At 33.2% G+C, this 17,317-nt stretch overlaps 1 protein-coding gene across 2 annotated transcripts; it reads right to left on the bottom strand.

The window, feature by feature from the left end:
- Positions 1–5,434: 5,434 nt before the first annotated feature.
- Positions 5,435–17,205, bottom strand: LOC149479145 (uncharacterized). 2 transcript variants are annotated; one of them, XM_089709026.1, is made up of 6 exons: positions 16,781–17,205; positions 15,624–15,734; positions 14,466–14,717; positions 11,982–14,098; positions 11,460–11,636; positions 5,435–7,227 (listed from the first exon to the last, which is right to left on the bottom strand). In XM_089709026.1, the coding sequence occupies exons 1-6, from the start codon at positions 16,896–16,898 to the stop codon at positions 7,168–7,170; spliced, it is 2,835 nt and encodes a 944-aa protein (XP_089565152.1). In that variant the 5' UTR covers positions 16,899–17,205; the 3' UTR covers positions 5,435–7,167. The 2 variants fall into 2 exon arrangements, with proteins under 2 accessions (XP_089565152.1, XP_089565153.1); XM_089709027.1 differs by having other exon boundaries at positions 11,982–14,092.
- Between the last annotated feature and the right edge of the window lie 112 nt (positions 17,206–17,317).

Here is a 17,317-nt window from a genome sequence, read left to right as displayed (position 1 = left end):
TTTCTCGCACCATAAGAAGGTTTTTGAGTAATTTTATAATTACTCTTATGATACATATATAAACTGACGTAGAAACAGTCTATGCGAAAAAACTATCTGCGTTATCTACATAAATATTCTACACACACAAACGTACTATTATACACATTCACATACTCCGTAGTGAGACAAAGATATTTACACTGTTAGCCGAAAAGAGATAGCAACTTATCCGACTAAACGCAACCCGGCTAATTAGCTGACTTCAGGTGGAACGTGTTTTTACGCGTATTCATTCCCCTTCTACATCAGTTTATAATATGTATTCTTATTTCTAAGTACTTACTACGGAAACGGCACTGCCCACGAGAAATAATAATCATTTTTTTATTTATTAATAAAAAATATTATTGATTAAAAAAATCATATCCAGTATTAGATACGCCAAATTTTATAGCTTCAAGTATTATTAGTAAGGGTTAACGCTTTTGTGACAATATCTTTATATTTATTACTATTTAATCGGCTAAATTAAGCAGCATCTAGACGATCCTGTTGTATGACATGCTGTTTGTGCATGCAGTTTTATCATAAATTCAGTATGAAAATATTTCATCAAGTTTATATAAATATGGCAGAATATGGCTGGTATCCGTGACTTAGTCCCTGTTAACTAAACTCAAACATTTATTTATTCAATTAGACTTTTTCCAGAAGCACTTTTGAATAGTCATTACATAGTTTTACCATTTACCACCGATTCGGAAAGTTTCTACGGAGAAGAACCGGCAAGAAACTCCGTAGTTGCTCTTTTAATAAAAAAAAACTACTTAAAGTTAGATAAAGTATTTTTCATAAGGTAACGGTATTTTCAGTAATATCTGTATGTATATTTAAAAATATCGAAAATAATAGTCCAGTCTGTGGGGAAATGTAAAAGCCTCTGCTCTACAAAAGGTGGCGTAGAAAATGTTTTGAAACAATATTGTTTAGGTATGAAAGGTTAATAAAAATCCAAGTTTTCGACCTTGACGGACCCAGGCGCTAGGCGCCATCTTGAATTAAAGGTGCTAAAATTAGGTATATTTTAAATAACTTCTCAATTGTTTACTAAATCACAAAAGTGTCTATGAGGGGTTCAAAGAAGACAAAATTACCTACATTTTTTTCATACATGATTATTCTGTAAGTCTTAAAGGTAAAAAGTTACAAGCGACGGAAATAATAATATTTACAGAAATCATATAATTTTAATTTTGTTTAAAAATTGTGCAGCAATCTTTTTTTATTCTTTTTGATGGCCCGGGCTGGTTAATGGTGGCTTCTTCATTATCGTCGCTGAAATTTTCTGTTTCATTGTCTGTATTTTTAGTTTCCAACCATGAAATTTCGTCGATTAAATTTACTTTTTATTGATAACTTTACGAATCGTTCATATCGGATATCTTCTAAGGATTCCTTTTCCATGTCCCCTCCGTAAAAAGTTACTAGAAAGCGTGCTCCAGCGTCTTCGATTTCTTCTGGTCATGATGACGAAATTTCATGGTTGGAAACTAAAAATACAGACAATGAAACAGAAAATTTCAGCGACGATAATGAAGAAGCCACCATTAACCAGCCCGGGCCATCAAAGAGAATTAAAAAATGATAGCTGTACAATTTTTAAACAAAATTAAAATTATATGATTTCTGTAAATATTATTATTTCCGTCGCTTGTAACTTTTTATCTTTAAGACTTACAGAATAATCATGTATGAAAAAAATGTAGGTAATTTTGTCTTCTTTGAACCCCTCATAGACACTTTTGTGATTTAGTAAACAATTGAGAAGTTATTTAAAATATACCTAATTTTAGCACCTTTAATTCAAGATGGCGGCTAGCGCCTGGGTCCGTCAAGGTCGAAAACTTGGATTTTGATTAACCTTTCATACCTAAACAATATCGTTTCAAAACATTTTCTACGCCACCTTTTGTAGAGCATAAATACCTACAGACTGGATTATAAATAAAAATGCATGTCATGTAGCAAGATCGTCTAGTGTCTGCTCTAGGATAATATAGTCGGAATTCTAGACTTAAGAATGTTCTTATCAGTTTATGGCTATTTATTCAATTTGCTACAAAACGATGATAATTATAGTTAGAAAAGGTTTTTGTCAGTATTTAAATATTAAAAGTTTTAGCTCAAGATTTTTTCTGAAGTTATCCACACTAGATTGTAACTACTATCTATCTGTTTACTTGCTATTTAAAAGCTATGGTACAAAAGTAATTTTAATTAATTTTATTTTATATTTATTGTACTCATTGATGAGATTCATACTGATGAGATTTTGACTCGAAGGTTCAAAACACGATTTTTCGAGCCACCTGCTCGTATCGTATCTCATTAAATATACGAGATTATTATTATTGATTTATTTCAATAAATAATATCCATACAATTTATTAAACAAGTACATACTAAAACTCACTTTTTCTTTATACTTTCTAATGTACTTACAAGCAGTATATTATTATTAGTCTGTGTTACAAGTATGGAAAATTCGGGTCACAATCTGATCAGTAACTCAATTTTATTCAATCTTTATCACGAGGCTACTTAAGTATTTTTTCAAGCACCTGATTTTTTAAAGTATAACATTTAGGATTAAGTGTATTTATTATAATAATTGGAAGTACCCAGTCGGTACAAATAGTAATGTTTTTACTTTTTACTACGCGATGTCTGTAATGCTACAACTATTTATACTGAATAAACTCTTTATATTATTTTGTCTTTTATTTCTTATCCCCGATCTAAAAATCTTTAATTCCAATATATATGCCCCAACCTATTTTTAAGCATATATCAAGGTCTCAAGTCAAACGATATCTCATTTTGTATTTGACGCATCTAACAGTAAGAGCTATTACACACTGTCGACCAGTCGCCGGCGACTGGACTTACTCCTGGACGACTGACGACTAAGTGCGCAAGCCCCTATTTAAACTATAGTAAGTCACAGACGCCGGCGACTGAGTCGCCAGCGACTGGTCGACAGTGCGTAATAGCTCTTATTTAATTTTAACAATAGCTTTAACCGGTGAAATACGAGCGGTTATAGTTAGTGACATATCACACTAGCGGATTGCGAGCGGTTTCAAAGCGGAGCGGGTGCGCAACGAATACGTTGCGGGCGCGCAACGAACACGCCGCGGTTGCGCAGCGAATTCGTTGCGGACGCGTCATTTTGTATACTCTCGCACAAAAGCCAGCCCTTCCGCCTTGCCTAACTTCCATTCAATATTTCCATCGTTTCTGTAGCACTCAATTTTTTAACCGTACTGTGGAAATGCACTTACTTAACAGTTAACTAAAGATGTAATAACAACTGGAGTTGTTAAAAAAAGGTGCTATAAAATTGAATTACTAGGACTTTTAGAATGTACCATACATTCCAAAAGTATGTAACGACTGACCAGTATAATCTCTCCCATAGCAACGTATGTTATAAAGAGATTTTGTGAACCTAATTATGAGCAAAGTGATAGTGAGTTGCTGGTTGCTTGATAAAATTTTCTATTCACTGCTATTTATCTAATAATAAGATAGCCCTGTTTTAGTTAAGGAGCTTTAACATTTATTTCACTAATGAACTTTCTTAATGAGCAATTAAGTTATCTGATTGCATTTCGACCAAGATTTAATAGATAAAACAATACCCTAAACATTAACATGTTATGAAACTCGTAAAAAATAATGATCTCATAATTATTATACTATCACAAGTTATAAGTAACAACCAGCACGGATTCCATTTTGTTAATGAGTGTACATGACTGCGACGTAAACGTTGCGCATCTGCCACGCGTCCGCAACGAATTCGCTGCGCAACCGCAACGTATTCGTTGCGCACCCGCTCCGCTTTGAAACCGCTCGCAATCCGCTAGTGTGATATGTCACTTAAACATACATACTGCATAATTCCATTTTCTATGGTACCTACTAGATACATAGCTTACCCACAATAAAATATTTTTTGCAAATCAAATAGATACATATAATATTTTAACATTTTTCATCAGATTTACGACGCCTATTAAACTAAACAATTAATTTCCATACCTATTCAAATTCAAATTCGTTTATTCATTCAAACTTAACCTAACCTTAGAGCTAAATATACATTAGGTGGTAATTGCATAATGATAGGTATACATATATCAATCAACCTATACCCATAGGTACCTATAGATAGAAGAAAAGAGTACCTAAAACAACATAGATATTATTTTAGTAGATATATCATTGATTATACCTTAAATATGATAGATATGGAAAATTACTACAGCGTCTCTTAGATAACTTATTTAGGTAGCTTGAGACTTAAAGTGAAAAACCTATCGAAATATTACCGCTAGTCACGATTTATAGCAATTTCATCTGCCATGGGGCAAATATATCCCGTGCCCCCTTGTAGTATATCGATACTGTACAAGAGCACACCGCACACGGGATTTCCCTTTTAGTGCAAATTTCCTATCTGTTAGTGAAAGTTTCATCAAAATCGGTCTAGCCGTTGCAGATATTAGACGAAATAAATACAAAATTATATGCAAAATTTACAAAAAAATACTATTCAGGTACCGTACCTAATATGCATTTCTTAATTCATTTAGTAAAGTGGTTATTTAAATATTACAAACACACACTCCAATTTCATTATTGGTATAGACTACGACTAGCTGCATCCCGCAATTTCTCCTGCATAATGAGTTTGCCTTTTACTCTCATGTTCCTGTTTCAATATCAGTATAAAAAGTAGCATATGTTACTCCTTATTACATCAGCTATTTGTTAGTGAAAGTCCTGTCAAAATTGGCTAGCCATTCAGAGATTAGCTGTAACAAACACTCCAATTTTGTAATTGGTATAGATGTTTCTGTGATCTGTGGTATAGATTTACTCGATTTGTAGCCGATAAAATATATGTATGATAACTGATGTGCGTGATTACTGAGACTGATTGCAGATTGATATACTCTTCTAATTAATAAGGAATGTGTGTAGGGGATGAAAGGTATGACTGCTCAGATACTTAATCACAGGTATGACTGTTCAGCTACGCAACTAATGCCACTAGGCCAAAAAAAATAAACGTACAATATAAACTGAGGTAGAAGCGGCATACGCGTAGAAACACGTTCCGTCTGAAGTCAGCTAATTAGCCAGGATGCCTTTACTCGGTGACGTTGCTAACTTTTTTCGGTTAATTCTATCTTTGTCTCACTACAGAGTACGTGAATACGTGCTATGTTTGTGGGTGTGTAGAATGTTTATGTAGATAACTTGGAACGGCTTGAAGCTCCAGTTTTGATCGTATAGACCGCGTCTACGTCAGTTTATATATTATGTATTCTAAGTATAAAACATTTTACATACCTACTGGGTAAAAAATGAAAACCACAAATAAGAAATAATGTTTTTATTTGTCCCTAATTAAAAAGAAACAAAAGATATTACTTATCATATAACCACTCTTAGAACAAAGTAACAATATAGACGTACTCACACAGAGTACTAGATGTATTTACACAGATTATATATATAATTGAGATTTGTCATTCTATGAACTAAAAAATGCTTAACGTAGACAAGGAACTTTATATTTATATTTTTCATAATTTGTTTCCTGTGACTACTGTCTGTACATGTTAATTCTTATAAAAACAGCATTAAATTTTTATTAAATGTTTTTAAAACACAAAAATCCGCAATTAAAAGTAGTTGTAATCTGTAAAGACAGACACAGGAGTCAAATTACAAAAACAGGTGGTAGTTGTTTGTTATAAAATGGCGATAAACGAGACATACACAAAAAAAGGAAAGATATATTTCCCGCTATTAGTAAAAAAATGTTTTGTTAATCACTTTTTCGCGACGACAACCTTCAATATTGAGGTAGTCAGTATTAAAATATAAGTAACAGTGCGATCAGGCTATTTTGCGATATAAATCACGGATTTTTCTTTAGCTGTAATAAAATTTATGATTCAAATATCAAAACCTACTTTTTGATAAACTTATTTATTGTATACTTTACACCATTCTACATATTTTATTTCTTTAACAAAAATGGCAACACTTTTAAAAGTCTTTGTCTACAACTAATTTTCGCGCCAAAATAGCCTTGGCACCATACACAAACACTATTCTAAAAAAAAAAACAATTTTGACGTAACGTATGATAGACCTTAATCACATAGTACTTCGTACTGTTCAAATACTTTTAAAAATATCTATTTCTGTACACATTATATTATACAGGCACTTTTATTGCAATACTAGAATGTCGAAAAAAATATTTATAAAAATAAACCTGCTCACGCGTATGTCAATTTTATGAGTATTCTACAGCTTTTAAAACCAATGAAAGGTCAGTAAAAACAACCAGCACATATTTATATTTGAGGCATTGGGTTAATTACGAATTAAGGACACATTACCTTCTAATTTTACTTTATTGACACTGGCAAATAGACAAACTTTCTGGTCAAGAAAAAACAAATTTACCAATTTTTATAATTTACTAGCGGTCCGCCCCGGCTTCGCCCGTGGTACATATTTACGTTTTCTCTACATAAAAACCATCCTCGTACTTCAAGGAATATAATAAAAAAAGAATTATCGAAATCGCTTCAGCCGTTCTCGAGTTATGCGCTTACCAACACATTTTGCGATTCATTTTTATATATAAGATATATAATGCACAATAAGGGTGTACTGGCAAAACAAAGTTTGCCGGGTCAGCTTGTAATATTAATAATTTTATTTAGGTAATTGTAATTTAACAATTAAAATCAGCACCTAAGGATTAGCAAAATTTATTTTAGCTATCACCCGCAATTCGTAATTATCCCAATAAAATTTACATACATAATAACTGTCAAGGAAAATGTTATAAATCTAGGTAATTTACAAGCGGACCAACAAGGCAAGATTAATAAAGAACCCCAGTGGAGTATGTTTACATTCATCGTATTTTTTTTTTTTCAAAGAACAATCTCATCTTACTGGCCCCAATCAATTAATACTCAATTAAAAAAATAAACGTCTTTACGCATGACTAACAAAGTTGTAACATTACTAATAATAAACAATTTGGTGTAAAAGATAAACAAACAAAAAAACTGTATGCAAATATCACTTTTTCTTATTCATATTACTCAATATGTGGCCGGGGTTTTGACTGGCGGGAAATTGCTGAAAAAAAAAATAATTTCGTTATATTTCGCGCCAAAACTTTCAAAATTAACATGACAGTCGTTGACTTTAGTGCGAATGAGATAGCAAGCTAAAGATCCCTTTGTTAAAGTGGGACGGCAGATGAAGATTTGGCAGCCTGGAAGAATAAGACTAAGGGCGTTTGTCCACTACAAGGAATTTTACGGTCCGGCATTCCGATTTTTTACGGTCCGGTATGGCACGCAATTAATCTAAATACTAGCTTGTGCACTATACGTAATTTTACTGTCCGACATTTTACTTTTCCCTATTCCGGATGGTTTTTTGAGTTTACGAGTCGCTGTAGGTATAATTGTTTTCGAGTGCCCACTTGCTTGGATTTTACTCTTTTTATTGCATATGCCAATTGAAAGCAAGCTCTTGTTTTACTTTCTTTTAGCTGGCAATGAGATTTGAGAAGTCGGTATTGTTATTTTATATATACATTGACCAAGCATTGACCTATAATTATTATCTAATTGGGAGAGGGGGATTTAGGGATTGCATACCTACATTTAAAAGAATTAATGTTAGGCCTATAACTAGGAAAGGCATTCATACATTCAGAAATAATATTGATAATAAACTGCCTGACCTGAATGATCAATCCTTTCATAAAAATCCTTGTGAAATGTTTACAAATCTTTTTAAGTTCATTCATAGTGAATATGAAAAAATATTTAAAATTAAATCTTTAACTATTACCAAGGATTTACCATTCAGCCAATGGGCAACTCCTAGTATACACAGATGCAGGAACGTTCTTTACGAGTTATATGGTATGAAACAATATAACAAAGACTTGTCATTTCTTAGTTATGTTAGAAATTATTCAAAAACATTTAAAAAAGTTTGTCTCACTGCCAAGAGTTTGTATGTCAGAGATAAAATACGCAACTCTGACAATAAAGTTAAAACGGTTTGGACAATTATTAATGGTGAATTGGGCAAAAGCCAATCGAATGATAGTACCATAAAACTTGTCAATTCTGGTAGGGTCATTGACAAAAGTGCTGATGTTGCGCTTGCTTTTGAAGATTTCTTTAGTAATATCCCTGCTAGTATAACTAAGAATTTAAATTCGTCTTCAGCGCTTGCAGAGTCTTTATTGAGGGATCATGTTGCTGAGTGTAACAAATTATTTGAATTGCGACACGTGACTGCTGATGAAATTGTTAAAACTTTTAAAACATTAAATTTAAAAAAAACATGTGATCTCTGGGGTATGTCTGTAAATTTCGTAAATAATATCATAGAAAATATTGCCAATCAACTGGCGTTTATATTTAATCAGTGTTGCGACTGTGGTATATTCCCTGATTTACTAAAGTTTAGCAAAGTTATTCCTTTATTTAAAAGTGGTGACCAAGAAGACAGTAATAACTATAGGCCAATTTCCATATTACCAACTTTGAGCAAAGTCTTCGAGAAACTAATTTTAAACCAATTAAGTAGTCATTTTGCATCAAATGGTTTACTGCACGCCAAACAGTATGGTTTCACAAAGGGGCGCTCTACCACTGATGCCGGAGTAGCTCTTTTGTCACATATATACAAAGCATGGGAAAATTCAAAGAATGCTTTGGGGATATTCTGTGACCTTTCTAAGGCTTTTGACTGTGTAGAACATTCCACTCTATTACGGAAACTAAATTTTTATGGTATCAAAGGTTTAGCTCAGGATCTCATAGCTTCATATCTTCAGAACAGGGTACAAACCGTTGTCGTTAATGGAGAGAAATCTCGCGGTGCGCCGATTAACATAGGTGTTCCGCAGGGATCTATCTTAGGACCGTTTTTGTTCTTAGTGTATATTAATGACCTACCTTATTATTTGGAGGATATGTGTGAAATAGTACTGTTTGCAGATGACACCTCATTAATATTTAATGTGGATAGACATGACACAAATGTTGACGAAGTAAACTCTGCTCTTTTACGCATATCCAATTGGTTTAATACTAATAATTTACTATTAAATACAAAAAAAACAAATTGTGTAGAATTTATCCTCCCAAATGTAAAAAAGGTGAAAAGGAATATTATTTTAAACGGGGAGGTATTATACCCTGTGGAATCGACTGTTTTTCTTGGTTTGACATTAGATGAGAAGCTTCAATGGGGGGCCCATGTTACCACCACCGCTGCTAAGCTCAGCTCAGCTGCATATGCAGTTAGAAGAATAAGGCATCTCACCGATGAAGAAACGGCTAGATTGGTTTACTTTAGCTACTTTCATAGCATAATGTCCTATGGAATTCTGCTATGGGGCAGGGCTGCAGATATAGAAACTATATTTATATTACAGAAAAGAGCCATACGCTCTATATATAATTTGCGTGCTCGAGACTCACTAAGAGATCTCTTTAAGAATACTGGTATCCTTACTGTACCGTCGCAGTATATATTTAATAATATTTTATATGTACACAATAACGCTTACTTACACACTAAAGTCGGAGATAGACATTGTTATGACACAAGAAACAGAAATAAAATTGAAATGCCATTTTTCCGGCTAGCTAAAGTTAAAAATTCATTTATGGGTCAAGGTATACGCTTTTACAACAGAATTCCTCATAATATTAAAGAGTTTAGTAGTTCTAAATTTAAAACTTATATAAAAAATGTACTAGTTCAGAGAGCCTATTACAGTATTAAGGAATATATGGAAGATAAAAACCCATGGAGGGTTGTCGCGTAAAAACCACAGGACAGTTCTTTGGCATATTATGTTAATATAATTATTATGATGTTACATATGTAATTTGTAAAATTGTAAAACTGATATGATTAAAAAGAGCAACTATGGAGTTTCTTGCCGATTCTTCTCCGTAGATACTGCTTTCCGAATCGGTGGTAAATGTTAAAAATATGTACCTAATGACGTTTCAAAAGTGCTTCTAGAAGAAGTCTAATTGAATAAATAAATGTTTGAGTTTGAGTTTGAGTTTAAGTAAGTGTTGGTAAGTTAAAGTTCAAGTGGGAATAGATTAAGCTCCTCGTCACCGATTAAAATAAATAAGTGAAACACGCATTTTAAATCTCTTACGGAACTTTACTTTTTATTATAACGAAGTAATATAATATTTCACCTTCTATATTTTTACTTACTCGTTTCTTGTAAAATGCAAAAACAATCATTTATTATACCGCCATACTTCCTTGAACTGTACCGCACTGATCCGAGTAAAGACGGACAGGTGCACAAGCAATTCATCGGTTTTTTCATGCCACACCGGACCGTAAAAAATCGGAATGCCGGACAGTAAAATTCCTTGTAGTGCACAAGCGCCCTAAGGGCTGATTTTTCAATCCTTGGTTAAAACTTATTCATCGAATAACGTATTAAACTACCATTTCAAAAATGTATTGTAATTTTCCTTATTTGACAGTTTACAGGTGACATTTTAATATGTTCGTGTAATACTTTATTGGACGGATAAATTTTAACCAAGGATTGAAAAATTGGCTCTAATAACAATAAAAATAATTTTATTAGAATCACCAAAATACCACCACCATGTAAGGAAACATTGATAAGCGATAATTTTGCTCACCATGTAAGGAAACATTGATAAGCGATAATTTTGCTTTATGTACAATGTTAAAACTGTTAAATATATAAATAAATGAATTAATGTGTGTTACAGGACTATAGATTTAACTAAACCAGTCTCTATGCATATAAATAGACCTCGTTTTACTAAAAAAAATAATTAAAAGTTGTTTTTTTTTTCTAAAAAAATTCACAATTTTTTTTTATTTTATATAATATGTGGCTTGTGGTTATTTGAAATCTAGAACAATATATGTATTTTAAATGTCTATATGTATGAATTGTTTATGTAGTAAGAACAAGAAATAGTTCGATAATGATGATGAAGCATGGTAAAAACGTCATTCCATAAGATATACATACATACATATAATAACAGAATTTCTATTACAAGATTTTTTTAAAAGTGAAACTTTTATTACATCGTCTCAAACTTTTTGCTCTGTGTAGCGCATGTCGCGTGTATCGCGGCTGCCGAGTAGGTATACCTACTCGGCAGCCGACCGACACGCGACATGCGCTACACAAAGCAGTGTTCGGAACCGTTCGAACAGTTTCACTTTTACCGTGGTTTCATAAAACCACCCAACATTTTTTTATTTTCCCCATAATATCTAACTAAATAATCTTTTTATTACAAAATAAAACTCACCGGACCATGAAAACCATTTAAATGTGTTTTCATTGGAGGCCTCTTAACAAAACCGTTCCTCCTGGCGCCGCGGGACATTGGGCCCCAACGACTTCTGAAATTTCTCTTGTTTTTGTACCGATTGTGTGAAGTCATGTTCAGCTCTGTAGCCCGAGTGAATTCTTCTTGAATTTTGTTCTGAAACGAACAGCGATGGAACAATATAATTATTACTTTCTTTAAAAAAATTAACATAGGCATTTTCATTTTATTGAATTTAAAGATTTGGTTCGCGTAACCATGATTACCTAACCAAAAAATCATGATACAATTAATCATTTAATAATTGAAATAATTTTATTACCTATAAAAAAATGTGTTAATTACGTCAAATATAAAAAGCACACCATTTCCGCAAAACGTATTGCAGAATTAGAATGCCATAAGAAGTATTAAATTTAGAAAACTTTATGTTCAGACTTCAACTTAAATAACCTACTTAAACAATTCCTTAAACACACACAAGAAGCAAAGTCTACTCACCATATTATCATAGTTGGTTGTATCCGGCGAGCACCGTATGCTCTGCTCCAGCACGTTACTCTGGCCGACTTCGCTCGTCTTCATCTGCTTCAGCCTGATGAAATCGTCATACAACATCTTGTTCGTGTTCAACAACCGACTCTCCAACTTTTCACACATTGAATTAGAAAACACTATCGGGTCAGTCTTCTTCAGGATCTCAAGCAATGTCCGATTGAGGCCGAACTCGTACGGCAGAATACACACTCGCTCCAGAACTTGCCCGGCCACTTCACTGTCAAACGTCCTATCTATACGACACATGAACATCGTCAACTTTATGAACACAGTTCGGAACCTATTAAAGTTCTGTGACTGTCCGATCACGTGCAGGAAAACGTCGCACAACAACACGCCCGGCCCCACTTTCCACTTCAGCAGATCCTCGCACTGCGACAAGTCCACGAAATTCAGGTACAGTAAAGTCCTTTCCAACGCTTCGGTTTTCAACCTGACGTCTTTTACGACCGCGTCGTTCGATTTCAGCACGAAATCGATCGACATTTCCACAAGACACCTGGTGAGGTTGCGCCTCACGCACTCGTCGATGAAGCACAAACCGTACATACGTCTCAATTGAATGAAACTTCTGAATATCATGTACTCCTGCATGAAGTCGTCAACGGCTAAGCGTTCCAGCCTATCTGCAATGACCTTTGCATCAGGATAATTATGTGGGAAATAGCAGTTTTCAGCATTCTTGCAATTTTCTATTAAGTTGAACACGCAAGTACCGCGAAGCAACGTACTCTTAACGAGTTCGGTCGGGTGGTACAGTTTTTGCATGAAGCACGGTTTAGCCGGCGTCAAGAAGTTTGGCGTCGGTAATTTTCTTGGCTCATCACAATCCGACCTACTCGACTCAGAACTAGTTTCAAAATTATTGACGATCGGGGTACAATCGAAATTATTTCGTAAAGATGTCGAATCGGCGCTTTGTTTCTCGCAAATGTTCGGTTGAATTGGTTTTTTACCGAGTTCTGAAATTTTAGACGGATGGTAGGATACTGGTTTCGGTTTCTTAAATGTAACAGGTACGAGCGGTTGCGGTATATATTCATCGACTGCCGGCGGTTCTGGCGGGTGAGCGTGCACACTGCTCCTGCGATTTGGCTCCATCTCGAGAATGCTCTCGGCGTAGAGCGACAAAGCGTCATCGACATCATCTTCCTCATCGACTGAATGTCTGGTCTTCAGAATTCTCTCTGTACACACCTCAGGTTTATTCATATTAGAAGAATTTTCATCACATATTTCGTGTGGTTTTACAGGTTCTATATCACAAGTATTGTTATGTGAAATCTCATTTGTTACATCATTTTCATTCCTGTCTTCTGATTCTAATTTCGTTATATCTAACCAGAGTGATAGGAGCATCAGTTCCACTTCGAACACGTTTTCTTTAGCTATGTGTTCTTTAAATTTGTCAGTGTCCCGGATTTCATCACTACCACTAGTCCAAACACACTGTTCTGGATTAAATGTTTTCAACACGTCACTCATTTTGTCGTGAACGGACCTATTATCTATTGTTTTATTGGCTACAGATTCGTTGCAAGACGACGAGGCACTGAGGTTTAATGCGTTAGAAGAAATCTCTACATCTGTTTGTTTATCACTACTACTAGAGTCACTTTCGGATGAGGAATCGGAACTTTCAGACGATTCTTCTTTTTTTAGATCACTTATTTTGGTTAGTTTTATAAACGGTATTTTATTATCGATACGAAAGAAATCGTTGGACATCACAGTGACACACGTTGTAGTACTGGAGCTCGATATATCTTTGGTCCAAGAGAATTCTGATGAGCTGATGAGAGAGCTTCTTCTTGAATTGCTTTCCTGATTTTCCTTATTTTTATCTCCATTAATTTGACATGTTTTTATGAATTCTGTTTCTTCCACATTTTGTGCTTGATTTTGGGGTTCTTGTATTAGAGTTTCTGTGTTTTGTTTCGGCTCAGGAATGTAATCATTGACCACAGTCCTGACTAAGCCTTGAAGCATATTTTTGCGGTTTAACGACAACCTTCTTTTCGTTGGTTTTAAATTGTTTGTAGGTTTTACATTATCTGTAACTAAAATTTATTTAGATCTTATGATTAATATGAATTTACATTATATGCAATGGCCAATAAACTTTCTTTGGTACATTAATTTTACTAGCGTTTCGCCCGTGGCTTCTCCCGCATATTTTAGGAAGTTTTTGCTTTTAACTCTTACTTGTTCAACTGTCTTCCATTTTAAAACTTTCATTTTTTTATGTGGAAACACAAACTTAATTGTGGTATAAGAAGTAAACACATGGTAATAATTTTAAAATCTATAAAAGACTTCTAAAATTCACAGACTAATCTAATCATTCTCATCTGCTTCCAAAGTCATAAACAATAAAATTTATAAGTTCTAACTTGGCAAGATACCTACAATATTTAACTAAATTACCTTGACTATTATCCACGGTGATAGCAATTTTTGCGCTAGAGTTTTTCCTCACAACTCTCGGCTTCTTTCTTTCCGGACTGATAACATCTTCCCTGTTAGAGCTATCCGCTGTCTCTTGTGGCACAACTCCATTTTTAATTATATTCTTTTTAGTCTGATACTTTCGCTTAAGTATCGGCTTCTTAGCAACAGGTTTGGAAGTCATTGTAATTTGCCGAATGTCGTTTTGCTTTTGAAATTGTGCTCGGACTACTGTCAAAATGGAATCACAGTGGAAGAAGTTAATTTATTAAAAGTCTAATATAAATTTATAAAGAATAGAAAAAATTTGATCACGAGCCGGGACTCGAACCTGCATCATTACATTTAAAGTTATTTATTTTAAGAATAACAAAAAAGCATCCTGATTTAAGTATAATATGTGTGGATGAGTGGATGTGTCTAACACAATATTTGAAAAAAATCTGGAATTGCTACATGTTAGAATCATAACTTTGTTCCTATTCTTAAAAATATTTTAGGAAAGATAAAAAAATAATGAGAAAGAAAGTACATTAAAGAAAATCTTTATACAATACTAGCTTTTCGCCTGCGTTTTTAAAGGAAAACCCACATAGTTCCCGTTCCCGTGGGATTTCCTACGGAAAACCTATCCTATGTGTTAATCCAAGTTACCCTCTATATGTGTGCTAAATTTCATTATAATCGGTTCAGTAGTTTATGCGTGAAAACTATACATACATACAAACCTTTCCTCTTTATAATATTATATAGTATAGAAGACAATCAAACAAAAATATAAACATTCATTTCGCTAAGTTAGTTAAGAATGTAAACATAATATTTGATAATTCTGGTTATTTTCTTAAAAAAAACATCATTTCTAACTTTTTTTATCTGTTTCTGTGTCACGACTTGTAATTGCTTACAGTTATAAATTGCTAGCTTTGTAGTTTGTACGATAGACATATATTTTTTATAACTTTTTCACTAAAATTTTGATCTGCAGAAAAAATAGTTTATTAAAAATATTTTGCAGATATACTAGTGTCACTGCTCTAAATTTCACCCTAATTGGTTAACTGTTTTAGATGTTAAAATGTAACAGACAGTTTCTCTGTATTGTTGCATTCAATATATTAGTAGAATAGTACAAACCCTCGTTGGCAAGTGCAATTTTGATTTCTTGATTCAATTTAGATGGTGGTCTTCCCTTTTTTTTAATTATCGGTGTCTGATTCTTCTGCGGCTCTTTAACAATCTGTGTATCTACAAAAATAGAAATATGTTAGTATTTATAAATTAATATAGAGCATTAATGAGAGTATTAAGCATTTGTAAGTAGATAGTTTTCCTTCATTTACCAGCAAACTGTAATTTATATTATTAAAATTTGTTTAATGTATTTGAGGAATAGTAATATTTTTGACCGCCTCCTTGATACAGTGGTTGATGCATGTGCGTAGAACCGAGGGGTACTGGGTTTGATTCCCGGTGGAAGAGAAGAAAAAATAACGAGAATTGTCTGGCGGGACACAGAAGGCTGATCATCTACGTGTTCTTAAAGAAAATCGATCAGTGAAACAGATTTATGAATAATGCATCTGCCCTCACTGCACTAGGGGACATAATATTAATGAGAGAGTAATAAAATACATAATTATATTATAATAATTTAAATAATTTCTTTAGTTGGCTTAAAGTTCTTTAAATCATCCCTAAAAACTTGAAAGACTGACTAGATAGATAGATAGATAACTCACAACAAAATATACAAAATACAAACACAAAACATAAAATCTACTATAGTTTCATTTACAACCAATTTTATTCCATACAACAATACAATAATTTTTGTGAACCCTGTCACTTCACAGATCTCATTGAAGCAAATTATTATAAATGGACATTTAATGTTAATATCATTTGGATTAATAATTAATATCATTTGGATTGTAATACTTGATATGAATTTGAAATTTTATACTAGGTACATACATATGATACCATATGCATTATTCATACCATAGCTGTAGCCTGTAGAGAATGTAAATAAGTGCAAGATTTTCATCTTTTAATTGATTTCATTTATAATAATATTATAAAGGTAAGCAGTTTTTGGAGAAAATAATACATTGTTGACTTCAAATTCATTGAATGGATAACTTGAGATACCTGTCATAATTTTTAGGTTCTTTTGACAATAAAATAAAAGGAAATTTGAGTGGGACTGTGTCCCAGAAAAATACAAAACCGTGTTAAATGCAAGTCTGCATATTATTTTCAGTATAGCATCAACAATAATTAATAGTTACCGTTCGCAATCTCCGAAGCATTTGAGTTTCTTAAAGATTTCCGACTAGGTCGTCCAATCTTCTTTTTCACTTGTGGCGTTGGGCTCACTGCCTTCACCAGCTTTTTCTTTGGCGGCATATTTATTTAAATATTCATCACGTTAAAAAAACAAATAATGTATCTAAACACATGGAAGTTTACATTTAGATGATATTAAGAGTAGGTAGTTTATAAACTTAACGTACTATAGGTAGTTAAGTAGTTAACTTCGTAAAGTGTGTTGTTTCACTTTACACAGAATATCAAGTTAAGATTAATTCGATGCTATTTCCCAGAATGCACAAAATATATTATTTATTCTCTCTTTTGCAAAATTAAAACTCAGCAGATTTGAGGCTGAATTTTTTCTTTGCGATTTTAAACATTCTTTTGTACACTGCACAGATTATAGCAACGACATTTAAATTTGACAATAGAGAAAATATTGGCACAGGTAACATTAATTGACCTAGTTTTATGCAGATTAAAATTATATGACCGCTCTTTTTTATTTAGTT

This window comes from Colias philodice, chromosome 21 (assembly GCF_061535455.1).
Source record: "Colias philodice isolate Cphi_HAF_F1 chromosome 21, ilColPhil1 Martin Lab GWU primary, whole genome shotgun sequence".
NCBI lineage: Eukaryota > Metazoa > Arthropoda > Insecta > Lepidoptera > Pieridae > Colias > Colias philodice.
This window is presented reverse-complemented; position numbering and strand designations above follow the sequence as displayed.

What these genes read in the sequence shown, in the direction of transcription:
- LOC149479145 (XM_089709026.1), bottom strand. Translation starts at nt 16,898, where the DNA reads ATGCCGCCAAAGAAAAAGCTGGTGAAGGCAGTGAGCCCAACGCCACAA. An exon ending in CACCGTGGATAATAGTCAAG is followed by an intron (nt 14,099 to 14,465) that starts GTAATTTAGTTA and finishes AATAAATTTTAG; the next exon opens with TTACAGATAATGTAAAACCT. An exon ending in TAAATGGTTTTCATGGTCCG is followed by an intron (nt 7,228 to 11,459) that starts GTGAGTTTTATT and finishes TTTTTTTTTCAG; the next exon opens with CAATTTCCCGCCAGTCAAAA.